The following is a 20,062-nucleotide window of genomic DNA, read 5'->3' on the forward strand; positions in this document are numbered from 1 at the left end:
AGAGACTTTTTTTAGTTTGGATATAAGGAACTAGAGATGCTGGTTTACAAAGAAAGGACAAAAATGGTGGAGTATCTCAACCGGTCAGACAGTATCTGTGGAGAACATGGATAGGTGATGTTTCGGGTTGGGACCCTTCTTCAGTGATTATTGTGGTGGGGGGGGGGAAGAAAGCTAGATGAATGAAGGGACAAGGAAACAGCCTGCCAGTTATTGGTTGGTTCAGATGAGGGGGGGGTTGTCTGGCAATGGTAGGCAAATTGTGGACAAAGGCCAGAAATGAGGGATGGGAAAAATAGGTGCAAGTCCAGGTGGGGCACATGGAAGGGGGGGGGGTGGGATGGGGAAGAGAAGGGGGAGTTTTGTAGTTATCAAAATTGGAGAATTCAATGTTCATACTGTTGGGATATAAGTTACCCAAGCAGAATATGAGCCAATCCCTTTGCGATTAGTAAGCACACCAGTGCTCTCTTTCTTCTTAATGATGTTCCAAACAGTCCATTTTGGTAAGCCTAAGGTTTGGCTGATGTCTCTAACAGTTTTATTCTTGTTTCTCAGTCTCATAATGGCTTCTTTGACTTTCATTGGCACAACTTTGGTCCTCATGATGATAAACAGCAATAAAAGTTTCCAAAGGTGATGGAAAGACTGGAGGAAAGACTAGGTGCTGAGAACTCTCTTATACCTGCATTAAGCAGGCATTTAAACACCCCTGGGCAATTACAAACACCTGTGAAGCCTTGTGTCCCAAACATTATGGTGCTCTGAAATGGGGGGACTATGTATAAACAGCTGTAATATCTACATGGTGAAACCAAAATGTATAAAAATACCCTTTAATAAAATCTGACAATGTGCTCTTTAACCACATGCGATTTTTTTCCAATTACAAATCTCAAATTGTGGATTAAAGAGGCAAATAAATAAATGTCTTTGTCCCAAACATTGCACTAAAAGACATGAGCACAAAAAACCCCCAATATAAATCATTAAAGCTAATGTAGATAAATAAGAATAAATTATAAAATAAGAATAAATTCTGAAGAATCATGTCAAACCAAAACGTCACCTATTCTTTTCTCCGGAGCCAGCATGCCTGACCTGCTGAGTTACCCCAGTGTTTTGTGTCTGTCTTCAGAATAAATAATAGCTTTCCTCCTTGCAATTTATTTTTCCCAAACATTTGAGAGGGAAGGACTTGACTGGCAGAATTCTGTCTGTGAACTATTGAAGAAAGCTTGAAGAAATTGCAGAGCCTTGTTAAACCTAATGAGTTCAGGAAGGGTTTGCGAAGGCAGATATTGGCAGCAGCTTAGGCCCTGCTACTATGGCAAACCTAGTCTGTGGTAATATATGGGTAAACCCTGGTGCAGCCACTGACACTTTTTGGGAATATCAGCCCCTCGATCCTTAAAAGCATTTTTGAGAGTTATGGTTTCTTTGGACAAAGTGAGCAAAGCAACCAGCCCATTAGCCATATTAATCCCTTCCTAACTCACTTGAATCGTGCAGCTTTCAGCTTTTTATCAAATTGTAATTGATAATTATTAAGGGTCTTAAAATGAGTCACAGTGTGGAAACATGCTCTTTGGAGCATCTCGTCCATGCTGACCAAGATGCCTGAACTTAGTCCCATTTGCCCACGGCTGACCTATATACCTCTACATTTTTCCTATCCATGTACCTGTACAAATCTCTTTTGAATGTTGTTATTGTACCTGCCTCAACTACTTCCTCTGGCATCTTATTCCATGTGTCCACCACCGTCTCTGAAAAGTTGCTTCTCGGGTCTTATCTCCCTCACCTTAAACCTATACCCTCTAGTTGTTGATCCCACACATAGTCATAGAGTGATACAGTGTGGAAACAGGGCCCTCGGCCCAACTTGCTTACACAGGTCAACATGTTCCAGCTACTCTAGTCCCACCTTCCCGTGTTTGGTCCACATTCTTTCAAACCTGTCCCATCCATGTACCTGTCAAACTGTTTCTTAAATTTTGGGATAGTCCCTGCCTCAACTCTGGCAGCTTGTCCATACACCCACCATCCTTTGTGTGAAAAAGTTACCCCTCAGATTCCTATTAAATATTTTCCCCTTCACCTTAAATCTACTCTGGGCAAGAGACTCTGTGCATCTACCCAATCTATTCCTCTATACCCTGGGGAAAAAGACACACCCTATCCCCCCCTCTTGATTTTGGTAACCTCATTAAGATCATCCCTCAGCCTCCTGTGCCCCAAGGAAAACTCAAAAGAAAACCTTTTAGGAATATCTTGAAATGTGCTGAATTTAAAATGCTACATTTTTAATCTGAAAGTACTTTTCCCAATGTGGTATGTAAAATAATGCAATCATCCGAATCCTACCATTGCTCTGGGTAAATGCAGAAACACCATTAAATAGCTGTTAAAGTGGACCAATGTCCAGGATTTTCATGCATGTACAGTTAGAACTGATGGTCCTAAAACACATAATTTATTAACTTGCTCCATTGCTCGTTTCCATATATAGTCCATTGAGAAAGTTCCATCTTGTTTAGATTCCCAACACTTACACTGTGGAATTAGCTCTTGGATCTAGAATATGATACAAAAGCCTATTATTCGCATTGGGTATTACAGAGATGTGGAGCAAAGCAAAATGGAAGACAAATTTATTTTTGATTATTTCAGTTTTTAACATTTTGAATTATGTATACATTAAGCTAATTATAATCATTTTATTTTCCAGTTTTTTTTCCCATTTAGACATTAAAACAAATGCAACTTTGAAAGGCAGCATACATGTAGGCAGGGCTTTGTTTGCTGACAACGTTTTTAGAGGTCGGACTTCTTCAGTGCACAGTTTGAAATCAGGCATTTATGAGACTGGACCAGCAAGATAAATTTTGCAAATCTAGACCAGATAAATATGGATGTGAACACAGGTGGTGGGTCTGCTGTTGGGCGTATCAATTCAATGTGATTGGAGTCTCTTTTTTCACCTTCCTCTGCAGGGATCACAGTAAAATCCTGGTGGGTGATGCACGAGGTCGCGTATTCAGCTGGTCAGTGAGCGACCAACCTGGGAGGACAGCTGCTGATCATTGGATTAAAGATGATGGAGGCGACTGTTGCTCGGGATGTTCAGTGCGCTTCTCCCTGACTGAGAGACGGCATCACTGCAGGAACTGTGGACAGCTCTTCTGTCAAAAGTAAGAGAACATAAATTAAGTTTTATATACATTTGGAATGTTCTTTTTGGTGCAATCCACAATTAAACTTTTGTTATATTTACTGTTGGTAATATTCAGCTGGAGTTTACTTTTAATTTATTTCGATCTTAATATTAGATCTTGACTTAATTGCTGAAAGAAATTTGAATAATATTACTGCTTACTTTGTAATAGAATCGCAACAGTAAAGCTTTATCTTTTGCCTCCAAGCAGGCTAATAGAAATGTGCTAGGCAGGATACGTTTAAGTGGTAATAGAAACATAGAAAACATAGAAAATAGGTGCAGGAGGAGGCCATTCGGCCCTTCGAACCAGCACCACTATTCATTGTGATCATGGCTGATCGTCCCCAATCAATAACCTGTGCCTGCCTTCTCCCCATATCTCTTGTTTTCGCTAGCCCCTAGAGCTCTATCTAACTCTCTTAAATCCATCCAGTGATTTTGCCTCCACTGCCCTCTGTGGCAGAGAATTCCACAAATTCACAACTCTCTGGGTGAAAAAGTTTTTTCTCACCTCAATTTTAAATGGCTTCCCCTTTATTCTAAAACTGTGGCCCCTGGGAAATGGGACGAGCTTAGATGGGCATCTTGGACAAATAGGGCCACACAACCTGTTTTTGTTCTACATGACTGATTCTCTGCCACATGGTTTAATAGCAAGAGCAGTGGCTCTCATTTCACCTCTGGGATTTAGAAACATAGAAAAATAGGTGCAGGAGTAAGCCATTTGGCCCTTCGAGCCAGCACCGCCATTCCATATGATCATGGCTGATCATCCAAAATCAGTACCCCATTCCTGCTTTTTCCCCACATCCTTTGATTCCTTAGCCCCAAGAGCTAAATCTAACTCTCTCTTGAAAACATCCAGTGAATTGGCCTCCGCCTTCTGTGGCAGCAAATTCCACAGATTCACAGCTCTGTGGGTGAAGAAGTTTTTCCTCATCTCAGTCCTAAAGTAAGTTTTCAGTCACTGAAAGTAAGCATGCAGATACAGCAGGCAGTGAAGAAAGCCAATGGAATGTTGGCCTTCATAACAAGAGGAGTTGAGTATAGGAGCAAAGAGGTCCTTCTGCAATTGTACAGGGCCCTAGTGAGACCACACCTGGAGTACTGTGTGCAGTTTTGGTCTCCAAATTTGAGGAAGGATATTCTTGCTATTGAGGGCGTGCAACGTAGGTTTACTAGGTTAATTCCCGGAATGGCGGGACTGTCATATGTTGAAAGACTGGAGCGACTAGGCTTGTATACACTGGAATTTAGAAGGATGAGAGGGGATCTTATTGAAACGTATGATTATTAAGGGGTTGGACACGTTAGAGGCAGGAACCATGTTCCCAATGTTGGGGGAGTCCAGAACCAGGGGCCACAGTTTAAGAATAAGGGGTAGGCCATTTAGAACAGAGATGAGGAAAAACCTTTTCAGTCAGAGAGTTGTGAATCAGTGGAATTCTCTGCCTCAGAAGGCAGTGGAGGCTAATTCTCTGAAAGCATTCAAGAGAGAGCTAGATCGAGCTCTTAAGGATAGCGGAGTCAGGGGGTATGGGGAGAAGGCAGGAACGGGGTACTGATTAAGAATGATCAGCCATGATCACATTGAATGGCGGTGCTGACTTGAAGGGCCGAATGGCCTACTCCTGCACCTATTGTCTATTGTCTATAAATGACCTACCCCTTATTCTTAAACTGTGACCCCAGGTTCTGGACTCCCCCGACATCGGGAACATTTTTCCTGCATCTAGCCTGTCCAATCCTTTAAGAATTTTATATGTTTCTATAAGATCCCCTCTCATTCTTCTAAATTCCAGTGAATACAATAGACAATAGACAATAGACAATAGACAATAGGTGCAGGAGTAGGCCATTCAGCCCTTCGAGCCAGCACCGCCATTCAATGCGATCATGGCTGATCACTCTCAATCAGTACCCCGTTCCTGCCTTCTCCCCATACCCCCTAATACAAGCCCAGTCGACCCATTCTCTCATCGTATGTCAGTCCCGCCACCCCGGGAATGAACCTGGTGAACCTACGCTGCACTCCCTCAATAGCAATAATATCCTTCCTCGGATTAGGAGAACAAAATTGCACACAATACTTCAGGTGCGATCTCACAATGGCCCTGTACAACTGCAGAAGGACCTCCTTGCTCCTAAACTCAAATCCTCACAATGAAGGCCAATGTGCCATTACCTTTTTTCACTGCCTGCTGTACCTGCATGTTTACTTTCAGTGACTGATGTACAAGCACACCCAGGTCTCGTTGCACCTCCCCCTTTCCTAATCTGACACCATTCAGATAATAATCTGCCTTCCTGTTCTTGCCACCAAAGTGGATAACCTCACATTTATCAACATTATACTGCATCTGTCCACTCACCCAACCTATCCAAGTCACCCTGCAGCCTCATAGCATTCTCATCGCAGCTCATGCTGCCACCCAGCTTTGTGTCATCCACAAACTTGGAGATGCCACATTTAATTCCCTCGTTTAAATCGTTAATATATATTGTAAATAACTGGGGTCCCAGCAGCGAGCCGTGCGGCACCCCGCTAGTCACTGCCTGCCATTCTGAAAAGGACCTGTTAATTCCTGCTCTTTGCTTCCTGTCTGCCAACCAGTTCTCTATCTGTCAATACCCTAATCCCAATACCATGTACTCTAATTTTGCACTCTAATCTCTTGTGTGGGACCTTGTCAAAGGCTTTTTGAAAGTCCAGATACACCACATCCACTGGCTCTCCCTTATCCATTCTACTTGTTACATCCTCAAAAGATTCCAGAAGATTAGTCAAGCATGATTTCCCCTTCATAAATCCATGCTGACTTTGACCGATCCTGTCACTGCTTTCCAAATGCGCTGTTATAACATCTTTAATAATCGACTCAAGCATCTTCCCCACTACCGATGTAAGGCTAACTGGTCTATAATTCCCTGTTTTCTCCCTCCCTCCTTTCTTAAAAAGTGGAGTTACATTAGCTACCCTCCAGTCCACAGGAACTGATCCAGAGTCAGAGAACATTGGAAAATAATCACCAATGCATCCACGATTTCTAGGGCCACCTCCTTGAGTCCTCTGGGATGTAGACCATCAGGCCCTGGGGATTTATCTGACTTCAGTCCCACTGTTTACCTAACACAATATCCTGACTAATATGGATTCCCTTCAGTTCCTCACTCCCACTAGATCCTCAGTCTCCTAGTATTTCTGGGAAATTGTGAAGACAGAACCAAAGTATTCATTTAACTGTTCTGCCATTTCCTTGTTTCCCATTATAAATTCACCTATCTCTGATTGTAAGGAACCTGCATTTGTCTTCACTAATCTTTTCCTTTTTACATATCTAAAGAAGCTTTTACAGTCATTTTTTATATTCCTCGCAAGCTTTCTTTCATGCTCTTTTTTCCCCCTCTTAATTAACCCCATTGTCCTCCTCTGTTGAGTTATAAATTTTTCCCAGTCCTCCGGTTTGCTGCTTCCTCTGGCCAATTTATATGCCTCTTCTTTGGATTTAACACTACCCTTGATTTGCCACAGTTGAGCCGCCTTCCCAGTTTTATTTTTTCGCCAGACAGGGATGAACAATTTTTGGAGTTCATCCATGCGGTCTTTAAATCTTTGCCATTGCATCACCACCATCAACCCTTTAAGTATAATTTGCCAGTCTATCCGAGCCTTCATACCTTCAACGTCTCCTTTTTTTAAGTTCATTTAGATGTGATCCACGTTTGGGTCAAGGCTAAAATGGTCAAGCAAACAAGCACAACCTGCTTACTAGCATTGCTAATGATGTCTTCCGTCAGTCCTGGCGATTGAGAGCAAATTGGTTGGGTTTGTATACTGTATTTGAGTTTCACATCTCCAAGTTTAAATATGGTCCAGATCTGACACAAATTGCATCGTTGCTTCATGGACTCTGAATATAATCTTTAAATGTTTACAACACTTCATTTGATGCACTTTCTGTTCATATTTCAGGTGTAGTCGATTTCAATCCGAGGTCAGGCGTTTGAAAATCTCCTCACCTGTCCGTGTTTGTCAAAATTGTTACTACAACTTGCAACAGGAGAAAGGAGCTGATGAGTGCTCCAGGAACTAGCAGGTCACTGAACTGTATCAGTGGTCAGCCAAGAATATTAATTATTACCCCCAGCTATTTCAAATGATTTTATGCAAAAGGAAAAGTCAATTTGAGGGTGGGGTGGGAAGAGTTTACATAAATTTGTACTGTCTTGAAGCACTGTAATATACTGAATAGAAAGGGATCATTTGCCTTGCAGTTAATGTGCTCTTCTCTCTGCTTATATTTGCTGAGAGTAGTTCTGGACCGAAAATCATCTCTCAAACATCTTGGTAATGTCACTCTTACTCATTGAACCAGTGGCTTGTCAGATTTTAGATGTAAATCTACATTCTCTGCAAGAATCCTATTTGTTTATAGTGTAAATAGTTGTAATGGCCTTTTTAAACAAGAGAAATGTCTGAAATGCCTGTAACAAGATGTCCTACTAACCACTAAATGTGTGATTTTAGAAATCAATAGTAGTGTGTCTAGCATCTTTTAGTAACTATTTTAAGAGATTAAAAATGTGCAAATGCTAACCAGAACCGTTATTTTCAATTGCATTAATACCTTGCATTGTATTTTTTCATTTTAATTATTGTTTGAATCAAAATGTATAGATATCAGGTTTATTTGTTTACTCTACTACATAGGCACAGTATCAAAGAAAACGGGCACAAGTTTCAAATTAATCACTGCTGTACCCACAGTAATAGCTTCCCTGATATTCATAACATCATAGAAATATTAATATTTACCCGCAGATGTGCTATAACAACATTATCTCTATTCTAGCAAACATTTATTTAATGCTACACTATTTTAGGAGCAATGGGGCACTTGTGGTGCCAGTGAATGCAAGTAATACTTTCAGCCCTGCACCACCACAATGCAGAACTTTGGGTGTGTGGTAAAGGAAGAGAAGCAAAGAAGAGGCCCCTTACATTTATTTTAACTGTCACTGTAATTTGAGATTATTTTCTCCTTTATCCAACCAGTTCACAAAAGTAGATTATTTTACACAGTATTTTTTCCTTTCATCAATACAGTGAGTTGTCTTAATTTAAAACAATTTTATGCTGTGCTAGAATATGGTGAGAGTGAAGGGACAAGGAGGCTCTGGTTGTTGACTGAACCTTTAATGCAGATTTGAAGTGCCACCTTTTTGGGGTTCTTGCATCATCATTTATTAAAATTACTCCAAAGCATTACTGTAATAATCTAGCTCATTCAGCTCATTCAATAGCCATGAAGTAAATTTTACAAAATGGCCTCCAGGCGTCTAGATTGATTAAAATTGCTAATGAATTTTATTGCATCCGTCAATTCATCAATTGTGGGCTTTGGCAGCTAGCGTGTTGCTCCAGTGTTAGACTGCCCCAAGTAATTATTTCTCGAAAGGAAACAACATATAAAAATGCAAGATAGTACCAATGAGCATATTTGTAAAGGACCTCAGTATTTAATATTAGCTGTCAAAAGAATATTGCTGTTAGTAAACAGTTATATTCTGAAAGTACATTGATTGAGGCAATGAAGCAACTACTGGTAGTTGTTAATGTGTTAAGTGAGGGTGTCTCAGAATCATTATTGTAGATTAATTGGCTGTTTAAGACCCTTATTGCAGTAATACAGTGGGCAGAAAATCTTTTGCGTAAAATGCTGCTACCAGTGCAAGGATCACCTCTTCGTATAATTGTTTATTTAAAATTGACCTTTATTAAAATTGTGATGGGCATATCAATACATAATATAATCTGTAGAAAGCACTTGAGCAATCCATGTTGTAGTAAGTATATTCGTGTGTAACTAACATACTCATCTTTCCCTTTCCTCTTGTTGTAAAACACATTCATGTGTACGTATCTGTATAATGTATTGTGCAATTTGTACCGTTATGCTTAATGGTAGAACCTGATGCTAAAGGGCAGCAGTTGTCTACACCAATACTAAAAGTTACAGAAAATTTTGCACCTTGCTATTGTGTATAAAACTGGTAGGAATCATTTTATCATATACATTTCTCTATCATTTTAAAAATAGCATTTCTTTGCAGTAAATGAACTGTATAATATTTATGCAATTATACTCTTTTTGAAAGTATTTTTAATTTCAGCAAGTTTTGTTACTTGTTGCATGATTAACACAGCTGACTTTTTGTGTCAGTAAAATGTAAAAATTGTTTTCCACTTTTGTTGTGTTTAATATATTAACCAATTATTTGTACCCCTTCCCAAAAGTACCATAATCTGTACAGTAATGAATCTGAAAAGATACAGGCTAAACTGGAGTGGGATTTTTCTACTGTATATGAGAATTGAAATCCGTGTTTTGGTGGTTCCTGTGCTAGACTGACGCATTATATTGGGGTGTAAACTGTGGTATCTGAATGTTCAATGTATATTTGTCTTTAATGAAAGAGCTACAGTCACACAATACATATGTAACTAATGCAATAGCAACAAGTCCTGGGACTACTTTTTTTCCATTTAAATAAATACCTGCTATTTACCACCAAACCCAGCTTTTACTGGTTTCACATAAAGGGTCGGTAATTAATTGCTTGTTTTTTATTATATATTTGGTTTAAAAAGAATCTTATTCACCCGCTGTATTTAGTAACAATTGTTTTAGTGTCAGAGCTATGCAACAGGAGACAACATAGCTCTTTAAATCCTTCCTCTCCACAATCTGTCCAAATGTCTTATAAAAGTTGTAATTATATTGGCATCCATAGCTTACCATGGCAGTTCATTCCAGATATGGACTACTCTCAGTGAGAAAGCTGCTTCTCGGGTTCCACTTAAATCTGAAGATGAAATTCTCTATCCCAGGAAAAAGAAGCTGAGCCCACTCCCCACTTTGTACACTTCAATGCTTTATCCAACATCTCCCTATAACTCAGACATGGAAGGCATGCTGGTAAAAGTCATCCTGGTCAATCTCTTCTGCACTTTTTCCAACTTAATATCATATTTCTTGTCGCTGGGCAACCAGAATGACATGTGTAGTCTTGCCAATGACCTTTGTACATTATGATGTCCCAACTTTTGTTCTCAACACCCCCAATGGAGGCAAGCATGCCAAATAGCACCTTCGCTACAGTCCACTTAATTCTCCACTTTCAGGGAAGCATGCCCCTGTACTTCCAGATCTCTATTCTGTAAATTCTCCAGGACTCTACAATTTACTGTGCAAGTCCTGCCTTGGTTTGACATTCCAAAGTGCAACACCTTACACTTGGGAGTTAAATTCCATTTCCCATTCATTGGTTCACCTTGGCAACTGATCTCGATCATGTTGTAAATTTAAATATCCTTTCTTCCTTGTACACTATATCACCAATGAATGAATGAATACGTTTATTGGCCAAGTATGCATATACAAGGAATGTGCCTTGGTGCTCTGCTCACAAATGACAACACAAACATACAGTTAACAATTAAGAATAAAGCATAACCACATCAAAACAACATTACGGTCTAAACATGTGGGTGAAAATAAACCAGAGCAAAAAAGAGACTACAGACTTTGGTTATTGAGTAGAACTATCACTCGTGGAAAAAAAGCTGTTTTTATGTCTGGCTGTGGCTGCTTTGACGGTCCGGAGTCGCCTTCCAGAGGGAAGTGCTTCGAAGAGTTTGTGCCCAGGGTGAGAGGGGTCAGAGATGATCTTGCCCGCTCGCTTCCTGGCCTTTGCAGTGTACAGTTCGTCAATGGGGGGAAGGTTGCAGCCAACAACCTTCTCAGCTGTGCGATCGATCCGTTGCAGCCTCCGGATGTCGTGCTTGGTGGCTGAGCCAAACCAGGCCATGATGGAGAAGGCGAGGACGGACTCAATGATAGCAGTATAGAATTGGACCATCATTGCCTGTGGCAGATTGTGTTTCTTCAGTTGCCACAGGAAGTACATCCTCTGTTGGGCCTTTTTGACTGTGGAGTCCATGTGTCATGTACAAATCTACTAGTGTTAACTACATTATTATCTCCATTAATGATTTGAATGACAAGCAGTGACCTGGTCACAGGCCTCCGATCAGAAAAAATAACCCTCCATAACTAGCCTACAACTCATTCCTCCAAGCCAATTTTGAATCCAATTGGCTAGCTCACTTGGATTCAATATATTGATCTTTACACTTTGTATATAAAAGCAGCTATATTTCTATGAAAACAAGCAATAGAAAAGTCTGGTACCATGTGTTCTATTCTAATAAGAATCGTACCAAAAGCAAGATTCACACCATGAAAACAAGGTATTCATTTTCTACATTCAGTTCTGAATATACAAAGACTTGTAGGTAAGATTACTGTTTCCAATTTGAAGAGAGTCTCTCTGGTGAATTATGGAGCATCGACTTACTTCTTGCATTGATGCAGAGCATTCTGTCAGTGAAGGCGATCTTTTATTCCTGGGAGGCAAGGGACAGTTTTTCATTACTGTTAATAAATGGTTTGTTTGACAATACTTGCCAACATGGGTGAGGAAATCAAATGTCACATTTCCAAGTTTACTGATGATACCAAAGTTGTAAAGAAATTAAAGGCAATATAGACCAGTTGCACAGGCATGCAAGAATGTTAGATGGAAAGAGGTGCGCAAAGCTGCAGATCATCCACTAATGTACGTAGGCAAAAAGCAACGTGTTCTTTTAATTAACAGATTGGGCAGTTACGCTATTTAAATGCATAATAGCAGGGGTGTCCATGTACACAATTGGAAGCTATCAGAGGTTAGAAAAGCAAATAGTAATTTGGTCTACAACAGAAGCAAGGAAATGTTATTGGAGTAGTGTGCACAGATTGTTTCCAGACTGTTCAGGAAAGATTTACTGGACTGGTTCCAGAAACAGCAGATTTGCCTCCTGGGGCAAACTGGAATCAACTAGGCTGCTGGAGTGAAGAATAACAGAGATCTTATTGAATTTTTTCAGGCTGGGTGTAGGTAGGGAGGAAGTTTCCTTAGGCTAAGGTCATTAATTTTTTTTTAAAAGGAGCGACTGATGAGCGGATGGAGAATTGTCAGACTCTGGGAATGGAGGCGGCCAAGGGCAAAAAGGTCATTAAGAGAATAGAAGGAAGAGTTAAAATAGTTAGCAGCTGGGAAATCCAGCAGCCCTTGGCGGACTATGTGCATATGTTTGTCGAAACAGTCACCGAGTCCATGCTTGATGTAAAGGAGGGCACATTGTGAGCACTCAATGCAGTAGAAAAGTTTGAAGAGGTGTATGTGGGAATGGGTGCTGCTTTGGAGTAAAACTGATAAAACAATGTTCTTTTCATGAAAAAAGTCAACAAAACCTGGAAGCTGGCATTTCATTTTCATCCCTGCTACAGAAGGCAATTAAGACAAGGTTTATAATCAATCACACTTATATTAGGAATATAAAGCAAGCATGTGGGAATTGGTAGGGACAACCAATTCCCAGAAACCACATTTGCAAAAAGGAGTCCAATTCCAAGCTCCAGCCTCGCATTGTGGAATGGGAAAATTAGAGAGTTTGGTTCAAGATAATACAGAAAGCAGATGGGTGGATGGGCAGCTTCATTTTGATGTCGAGCACAGGAACCATTCAGAAAATTGAAAAATAATGTAGTAACAATAGGAAAACAGGCTGTTTTGTCCACACTGCCCTGTATGCCTACCCGGGCTAATTACATTTACTTGTATTTGGCCCTTATCTTTCAACCTTTTCTATCGGTGGACCTTTTGCAGTGTCTTTTAAACATTGTAATAGTGCTCATCGCTACAGCTTTCCCTGGCAGTTCATTTGATATACCTTCTACTCTGTGTATAAAGGATACCCATTAGGTCCCTTTTAAAATCCCTCACCTCACTTTAAATTCATGCTCTCCAGATTTAAAAGACCGTGACCATCCATTTTATCTTTTCCTGATTATTTAAAAATATTCTTAAAGGTCACTCCTCAGACTCTTATTCTCCAGGGAAAAGTCCCTGTCTATCCATATAACTCAACCCTTGCCCCAGTAACATACTTGAATCTTTTCTCCACCTTTCCTAAAGCTGGGTGACCAGAACAGTGCACAATACCACCACGTTTGGTCTTGCCAGCCACTTGTCCAGTTGCAACATGACATCCCAACTCCTGCCCTCTGCCCTGACCAACGGAGGGAAAAATGCCAAATATCCTCTCACCACCCTGTGTTACTACTTTCAGGGAATTCTGTACCTTCAGGTTCCTGTTCTAGAACAATCTAGGGCCCTTCTATTTACACTGCAAGTCCTGCCCTGGATTAGCTTCTCAAAATATATTACTTTACATTTGTCGGAACTAAATTCCATTTGACATTCCTGTGCCCACTTCCCCAGTTCATCTAGACCCTGCTGTAATCTTAAATCACCAGGGACACAACTGAATTGCACTCTTTTCTCCAGAAGATATCCCAAAGACTATAGTCTTCCTGGTGCTGGCGCTAATTATATCCTTGCTGCTGGAGAGGAAAGAAAATAGAAAAGGATGCATTTGCCAGAGTCCACATGCTTCTGCCATGACTGTCGGTTCCCAAGAATGAGGTTTCAAAGGAATTTGAGCACCAATGGACCAGATTTAAAAAGAACCTCAAAAGAGGTCATTATTTCTGGACTGTTATTTGAGCAACACACAAACTGGCATAGAGAACAATCGATCAGACACTTGAATGCTAGGTGTGGGAGACAGGGATTTTATTTTATGGACTACTAGTATTGGGAAAGAGGGAGCTGTTTTATTAGGATGTGCTCTATTCATGCTGGGAAGTTCCGTTCTATTTAATCAGTTTAAACATTTCTCAAAATGTATGATGGATTTATGGATAGTGATGGGTTAAAGGGATTGAAAATGATCCAAGAAGAAATGTCAAGTGCAGATCATGACCATGACTAAGAAATAGTACAAGCAAAGAGTTCAAGAATTATCATAATTAAATGCACATTCTCATTCTATCCACAATTTAGTAGCAGAGGCATAGTTATTTAGCAAGGATGATCACTAAATATCTCAAGATATTTTGAAAACATGAGTAGAAAAAAGGGATGAAGGCAATTATCAGGGTTGATAAATAGAATCGGAATGGAGGAGAATGAGAAACAGCAAGGGGTAGAAAATGCCACTGTGAATAGTTAATAGATCTCATGTACAAACTATTGGCTAAAATAATCAAATAACAAAAACTTGTAACTAAGATAATGTTGAATCAATTTGGCAAGAATAAGCTGGAGGACAAGTTCACTGAATGCACTATATCCAATCATATAGAACAACACTGCTGAAAATCAGCTTCATCTCTGACAACAGTGAAGAGTCTACAATATGAAATTCATTACAACTGATCACTGATTAGACGCAAAATGTCCAATTATGTACAATATTTCTCAACATCCTATGTATATTAGAATTTTTGTGTCCTAATTATAACCATTTAAAATAGTTAAATGTGGCATTTTAGTTTAATACAGTGAAGTATTTTTGAAGATAATTTTTATAGAAATTGTTCACTATTTTCACTAAATATATTTTTTAAATGAATGTTCATTGATGTGGAGTATCTATATCCATTGTAAATTTAGCAAAAGGATTATTTATTATTAACTGGAGTATAGTGTTTCAATGAGGGGGCACAATCAGCAGATTGTAGTTGACACCAAATGTTTATGTGCAGTTACTTGCAAATTTTCATACGTACACCCAAGTATGGTTAGGAGTATAAGTGTCCCGTGACTGGAAAAGTGCCAATATAACTTGAGGATAGGGTAACATATGGGAAGGGACAAATATTTTCCTTCTGATTGTGACAATGGAGAAAAAGTAAACAACAATTGACTCAGTCTGAATTGCATTGCTTTACAGGAATTAAGCACAAATGTAGAACCTGCAAGGTTGTTCATGGATACTATTAACTTTTAAAATAACTTATATAGGGGAAAAAAATCAAAATTATTTACAGCACTTCAGCTACTTTCAATTATTCATTAATCTGCTTACTACTTCACCCTGTCATATCACCATTTTTATCATTTACACAGGAACAGAAATCATTTATCATTTACACAGGAATATGCCAGGCTAAACTAATCATCTTGGCCTGCATGTGATCCACGTCCCTATCTAAAACCCTTTTAAACACCGCTGTCATATCTGCCTCCATACCACCCTGGCAGCGTGTTCCAGGCACCCACCACTCTGTTAAAAAACTTGGCATATCTCCTTTAAACTTTGCCCCTCTCACCTTAAACCTATGCCCTCTGGTCTTTGACATTTCTACCCAGGGGAAATTTACTCTCCCCCCTCTTCCATCCACCAAATCTTAAAATGCATGTCATCTCCAATTGTTTTCAGTTCTTCAATCTGAAATATTAATCTGAAAAATATAATATTAACTACAGAAGCATTTATTTTCAACAATGCATGCTGATTTATACTGTGATATATTGGTATCTTTTCACTTGATCTGCAAAATACTAATCTTAATGCTGACCATGCTTGTACATTCTTTACACTGCAAGAGGTTGCAATGGGGCCAATAATGAGCCCATTGATGTCTGAAACAGTAAAAACTCCTGGAACAGGGCTGTCCATTCATTGCTTTCGGATCGAAAGGTCACACCAACAATTGTCCTGTGTTCTAGTATTGTAAGACTATTGCAGCATTTGAGTCCAGTCAGCTTTAGCTCAAGTCAGTGGCATCTGTGGAGAAACTGCAGAGGTCTGAGCCTCAAACTTGCATTTTCAAAAAAAAAAGTTTAATACGTTCTCAGCCCATTAAATTGACCCCAAGTTGTGAGAGTCTCAAGGCACAAGAGAATGCAGATGCTGGAATCTGGAGAAAAAACTTGAGCTGCTTTTGGAACTCAGCGGCTCGAAAAGTTGACCATTCCTTTCCTTCCACAGGTGCTGCTTGACCTGCGAGATGCCACCAGTAGCTTGTTTAATTTTGCTCTGAGTCTCAACACTGGTGCCAAGTTAAATCAGCTTTAACGCCAACCTGCTGAACAATGGAAAAATGAAGAGCATGTTTCTGTCCTATTCATGTGTGATAGGTCAGGACTTATTGAACATTACCACCCTGCTGAGGGAAATTATGGGAATGGAGTACTATGCTTAATGTGTCATTACTCTTCCCCACCACTCAGTGGTTGCATTATCTACATGTTATAGTGCCATAGGTGCAGCAAGTTTATGAGAATGTCATCTGCAAGTTCTCATGGTGCCATTTCATCTCTGGGTTAATATCTTGCAGTTAGTTAAAAATAAAATCTTAGTTATATCCTTCAATGACCTCATGATTTTCAAAACTACATTCAAAGTTGGCTTCATAAATAACTGCCGTTGTTAAGGAACTCTAGTAAAATCCCCACAAATGCAATGATTACCTTTGCAACATCAGGAACGATTCATTTAGGGGAAATTAAAATAGCCAATCTAATTTATCCATTGAGTACAAATGCTTAAAATTAAGGAAGAGTCTTGTTTCATCTGCCTCTTTTTAAAGACCTTGCAGCTGAAATGGATAGGCCCTTGCAATGGAGGATAATTTACTTTATAACTGCTGTTGTGACCAATCTGTGGAAACTGCATATTCTTCCATAGCTGGGGCACCAGATGCCTGACGAGGCCAAGGGGAGAATAGTTTGAACAACAACTGCCATCAGCATGAAGTCTTGTGTAATCCCAATGTCTGGACTGGAGGTTTTTAGACCGTCCTTGACTTCTAATGCCCATGGCTCATGTATCCCAAGAGTCACTGACAACCTCATTTTATCCAGGTGTATTTCAGCACATGCTTGAATGTCTTATACATGCTTGGTTATCTCTTCCTAGGACAGAGTTCAGTCTAGAGCATCTGTGTAGGCCATCTGGTGTCAGTCTTGCAACAAACGGGCACTGATCAACAGAACCTAGCAAATGTAATTAGGTCTTAACATTGGGAATGTTACCCATTTATGACAACAAATTTTCTTCTGCCAATCCCTTTGGATAGACTATGACTGGCTTCTACTCTTGCTTTAAGAGTTCTGAGGTAGCTACGGCCAATGTGGGAACGACAGCCCCTCCTATAAACAGGGCAGGCAGCTGGTTTGTGATGTAGTGTGCTCCTCCACATGTTGTAAGGAGCCAGTTAGGACGTTGTACTTGAAGGGAATTTTGAACACATCCTTCAATATCATTCTCTGTCTGCCTGTTACGTCTCCTCCCACAACAATACTGAACAAGGGTCTCGACCCGAAACGTCACCCATTCCTTCTCTCCAGAGATGCTGCCTGTCCCGCTGAGTTACTCCAGCTTTTTGTGTCTATCTTCAGTTCAAACCAGCATCTGCAGTTCATTCTTACACACTACAAACATGTCAGGAATGTGAACAATCTGGCCTGTGGCTGTCTCGCCAATAGTCTGTCTCGTCCCTTCCTTCTTTGTTGTTTTATAGTATGTGTCAAATGTATGTTGAATGTATTTTTTAGTGTTCTTCAGCTTGTTTTATGTGGGGGGGGGGTGGGGGGATTTTTAAAAAATCTCTTACCTTGACGGAGATGCAACTTTTTCCGCAACTTATCTCCGTCCGCACTGCGGCCTAACATCGTGGAGTTGGCGGCCTCTTGCTGGGGACCGACTTCGGGTGCTCCAACCACGGGAGCCTGCAGGACTTAATATCGTGGAGCTCGCGGTCCCTGGCTAGGGACCCACTATGGGAGCTCCAGGCCACAGGAGCATCAATCGTGGATTGTGGATGGCTCGACTGCCCCGACCGCGGGAGAATAAAGAGGGAAGAAGTTTAGACTTTATTGCCTTCCATCACAGTGAGGAATGTGGGGAATCCGCTGTTGAGGATGTTTATGTTAATTTTTATGTGGTTGTGTGTCCTGTTGCTTTTTTTAGTATGACTGTATGGTAAATTGAGTTTCACTGTACCTCAATTGGTACAGTGGCAATAAACAGACCTTTGAAACCTTTGGTCAGAGAGCTATCTGAGATTAACTGTGTTTGGTTTTGGTCACCCTGCTATAGGAAGGATGTCTTTAAACTGGAAAGAGTGCAGAGAAGATTCACGAGGATATAGTAAGACTTGAGGGGCTGAGCTATAGGGAGAGGTTTAGCAGGATAGGATTTAATCCTTGGAGTGCAAGAGGCTGAGTGATGATCTAATAGAGGTGTATAAAATCATGTGGGGAATACAGTAAATGCAGTCTTTTAGCCAGGATAGGAGAATCAATAACAAGAAGATACATGTAAGGTGAAAGGGTCAAGATTTAATAGGAACCAGAGGGGCAACTTCTTCACTCAGAGGGTAGTGGGTATATGGAACGAGCTGCCAGGGGAGGTGGTTACTATAACAGCATTTAAAAGACACTTGGACAAGTGTCAGAATCCATTGCCTCACTGAATATAACTCTGATAATGCACGACACCATACAGAACAAAGCACCCTGTATGACTGGCATTCCTTTCTACCACTTTAAACGTTCATTGTACCCACTAATGACACATACTGGCAGCCATGTCATACAAATACAAAATGCACTACAATCATTCACCATGGTCACTAAAGCAACACTTCCAACCTTTGCCACCAAACAGCAGTTACAAACACCCGAGAGCACTACCACAATACAAATTCCTCCAGGTCAAACACCATCCCAACTTTCAATTATATCACTGATCCTTCACAGATGCGGAGTGTAAACCATGGAAACACTCGGGCAACATCATGGTGGCAGTTCAAGGAAGTAACTCAGCAGCCACTCATGACCAAATATTGGCCTTTGCCTGTGATGCTGACAACTAAAACCAGAGTTATCAAGAACTGGATATTTCTAAAATGTCTGGTAATTAAAAAAATCAAACTTTTAAAAATTCATGTTGAAAAAAAAATCTAATATGAAATACATAAACAGTTAAAAATCATACTAATTAAACAAAATGGAATTAGCTTAAATTTTAATTAAGACAGGCATTTATGGATTCCTCTTCAGCCTCCTAATGGTAGTCTGTGCCTCAGAGATATGCAGGATGCCTGGCAAAGGACTGTGCTGCCAGACTTGGGCTGATGATAGAGAACTACAGACTGCCCCGGGTTAGCAGTATGGCCATCAGATTCGATATCACACTCTTCAGGTCATAGCACATTCACCCTGAGTTAAGTCGAGTTCCATAACTTAGAAACACTCTCCCCCACGCCACAGGTGCTGCACAGACTGGCCACCTAGTTCTTTTGTCTCCTATTTGCTCCGTCGGTTTGCATCTACGTATCTCAACCAATGTTAAAAAGACAGGGAAGAGCCTGACTAAAGCTCCCTCTAAAGTGTCCTGCCTCCAACACACCTACGGCAGAGAGCTGGGCCACAATGGAAAATGTCCAACCCAACAGTCCCTGGATATCATGCAGGATGAGTTCTACTCGGGTGGCAAGGCAGAATGGAGGCTCCAACACTGAACCAAGCACAGACGGAGAGAAGACACTCCTCACTTGGTCCAAGTCTACTTGAAAAGCGACTAAAGAACTTGAGAATCAGCTCAGGCCCAAGACCCCAAGTACTTGAATGACATTAATCATGCCATGACCCTAGAGCTGGAGGGGATGCAAGAGGAACATCTCATCACTATCCAGCATTCAGCAGAACCAAATAACGACCTATCACAACCCAGTTGGAGTTCCAGATCTATAAAGAATGTGAGAGGTTGCTACTCCTCGATTGTTTATAATTCAACTAAAAGCTCCTGATATTTGGGTGCCCAGCATGGAGGGATTAAATTAGTCATCAGAACGCCTCATCAATCTGGTCTGAGCCCAT

The 20,062-nt window shown here is 40.4% G+C and overlaps 1 protein-coding gene across 3 annotated transcripts in view; it reads left to right on the forward strand.

Annotated features, from left to right (window-relative positions):
* The window catches only part of wdfy3 (WD repeat and FYVE domain containing 3), a 271,504-nt gene extending 261,583 nt beyond the window's left edge, over nucleotides 1–9,921 (forward strand). For 2 of the 3 annotated variants that reach the window (XM_078402045.1, XM_078402054.1), the window contains exons 64-65: nucleotides 2,997–3,194; nucleotides 7,194–9,921. In XM_078402045.1, the coding sequence (XP_078258171.1) occupies nucleotides 2,997–3,194; nucleotides 7,194–7,314 (319 nt within the window). In that variant the 3' untranslated portion in view covers nucleotides 7,315–9,921. The remainder of the gene's footprint in view (nucleotides 1–2,996; nucleotides 3,195–7,193) is intronic. The other variant, XM_078402063.1, reaches the window with a different exon arrangement.
* Nucleotides 9,922–20,062: the final 10,141 nt, after the last annotated feature.

Source organism: Rhinoraja longicauda, chromosome 1, assembly GCF_053455715.1.
Source record: "Rhinoraja longicauda isolate Sanriku21f chromosome 1, sRhiLon1.1, whole genome shotgun sequence".
NCBI classification, from domain to species: Eukaryota; Metazoa; Chordata; class Chondrichthyes; order Rajiformes; family Arhynchobatidae; genus Rhinoraja; species Rhinoraja longicauda.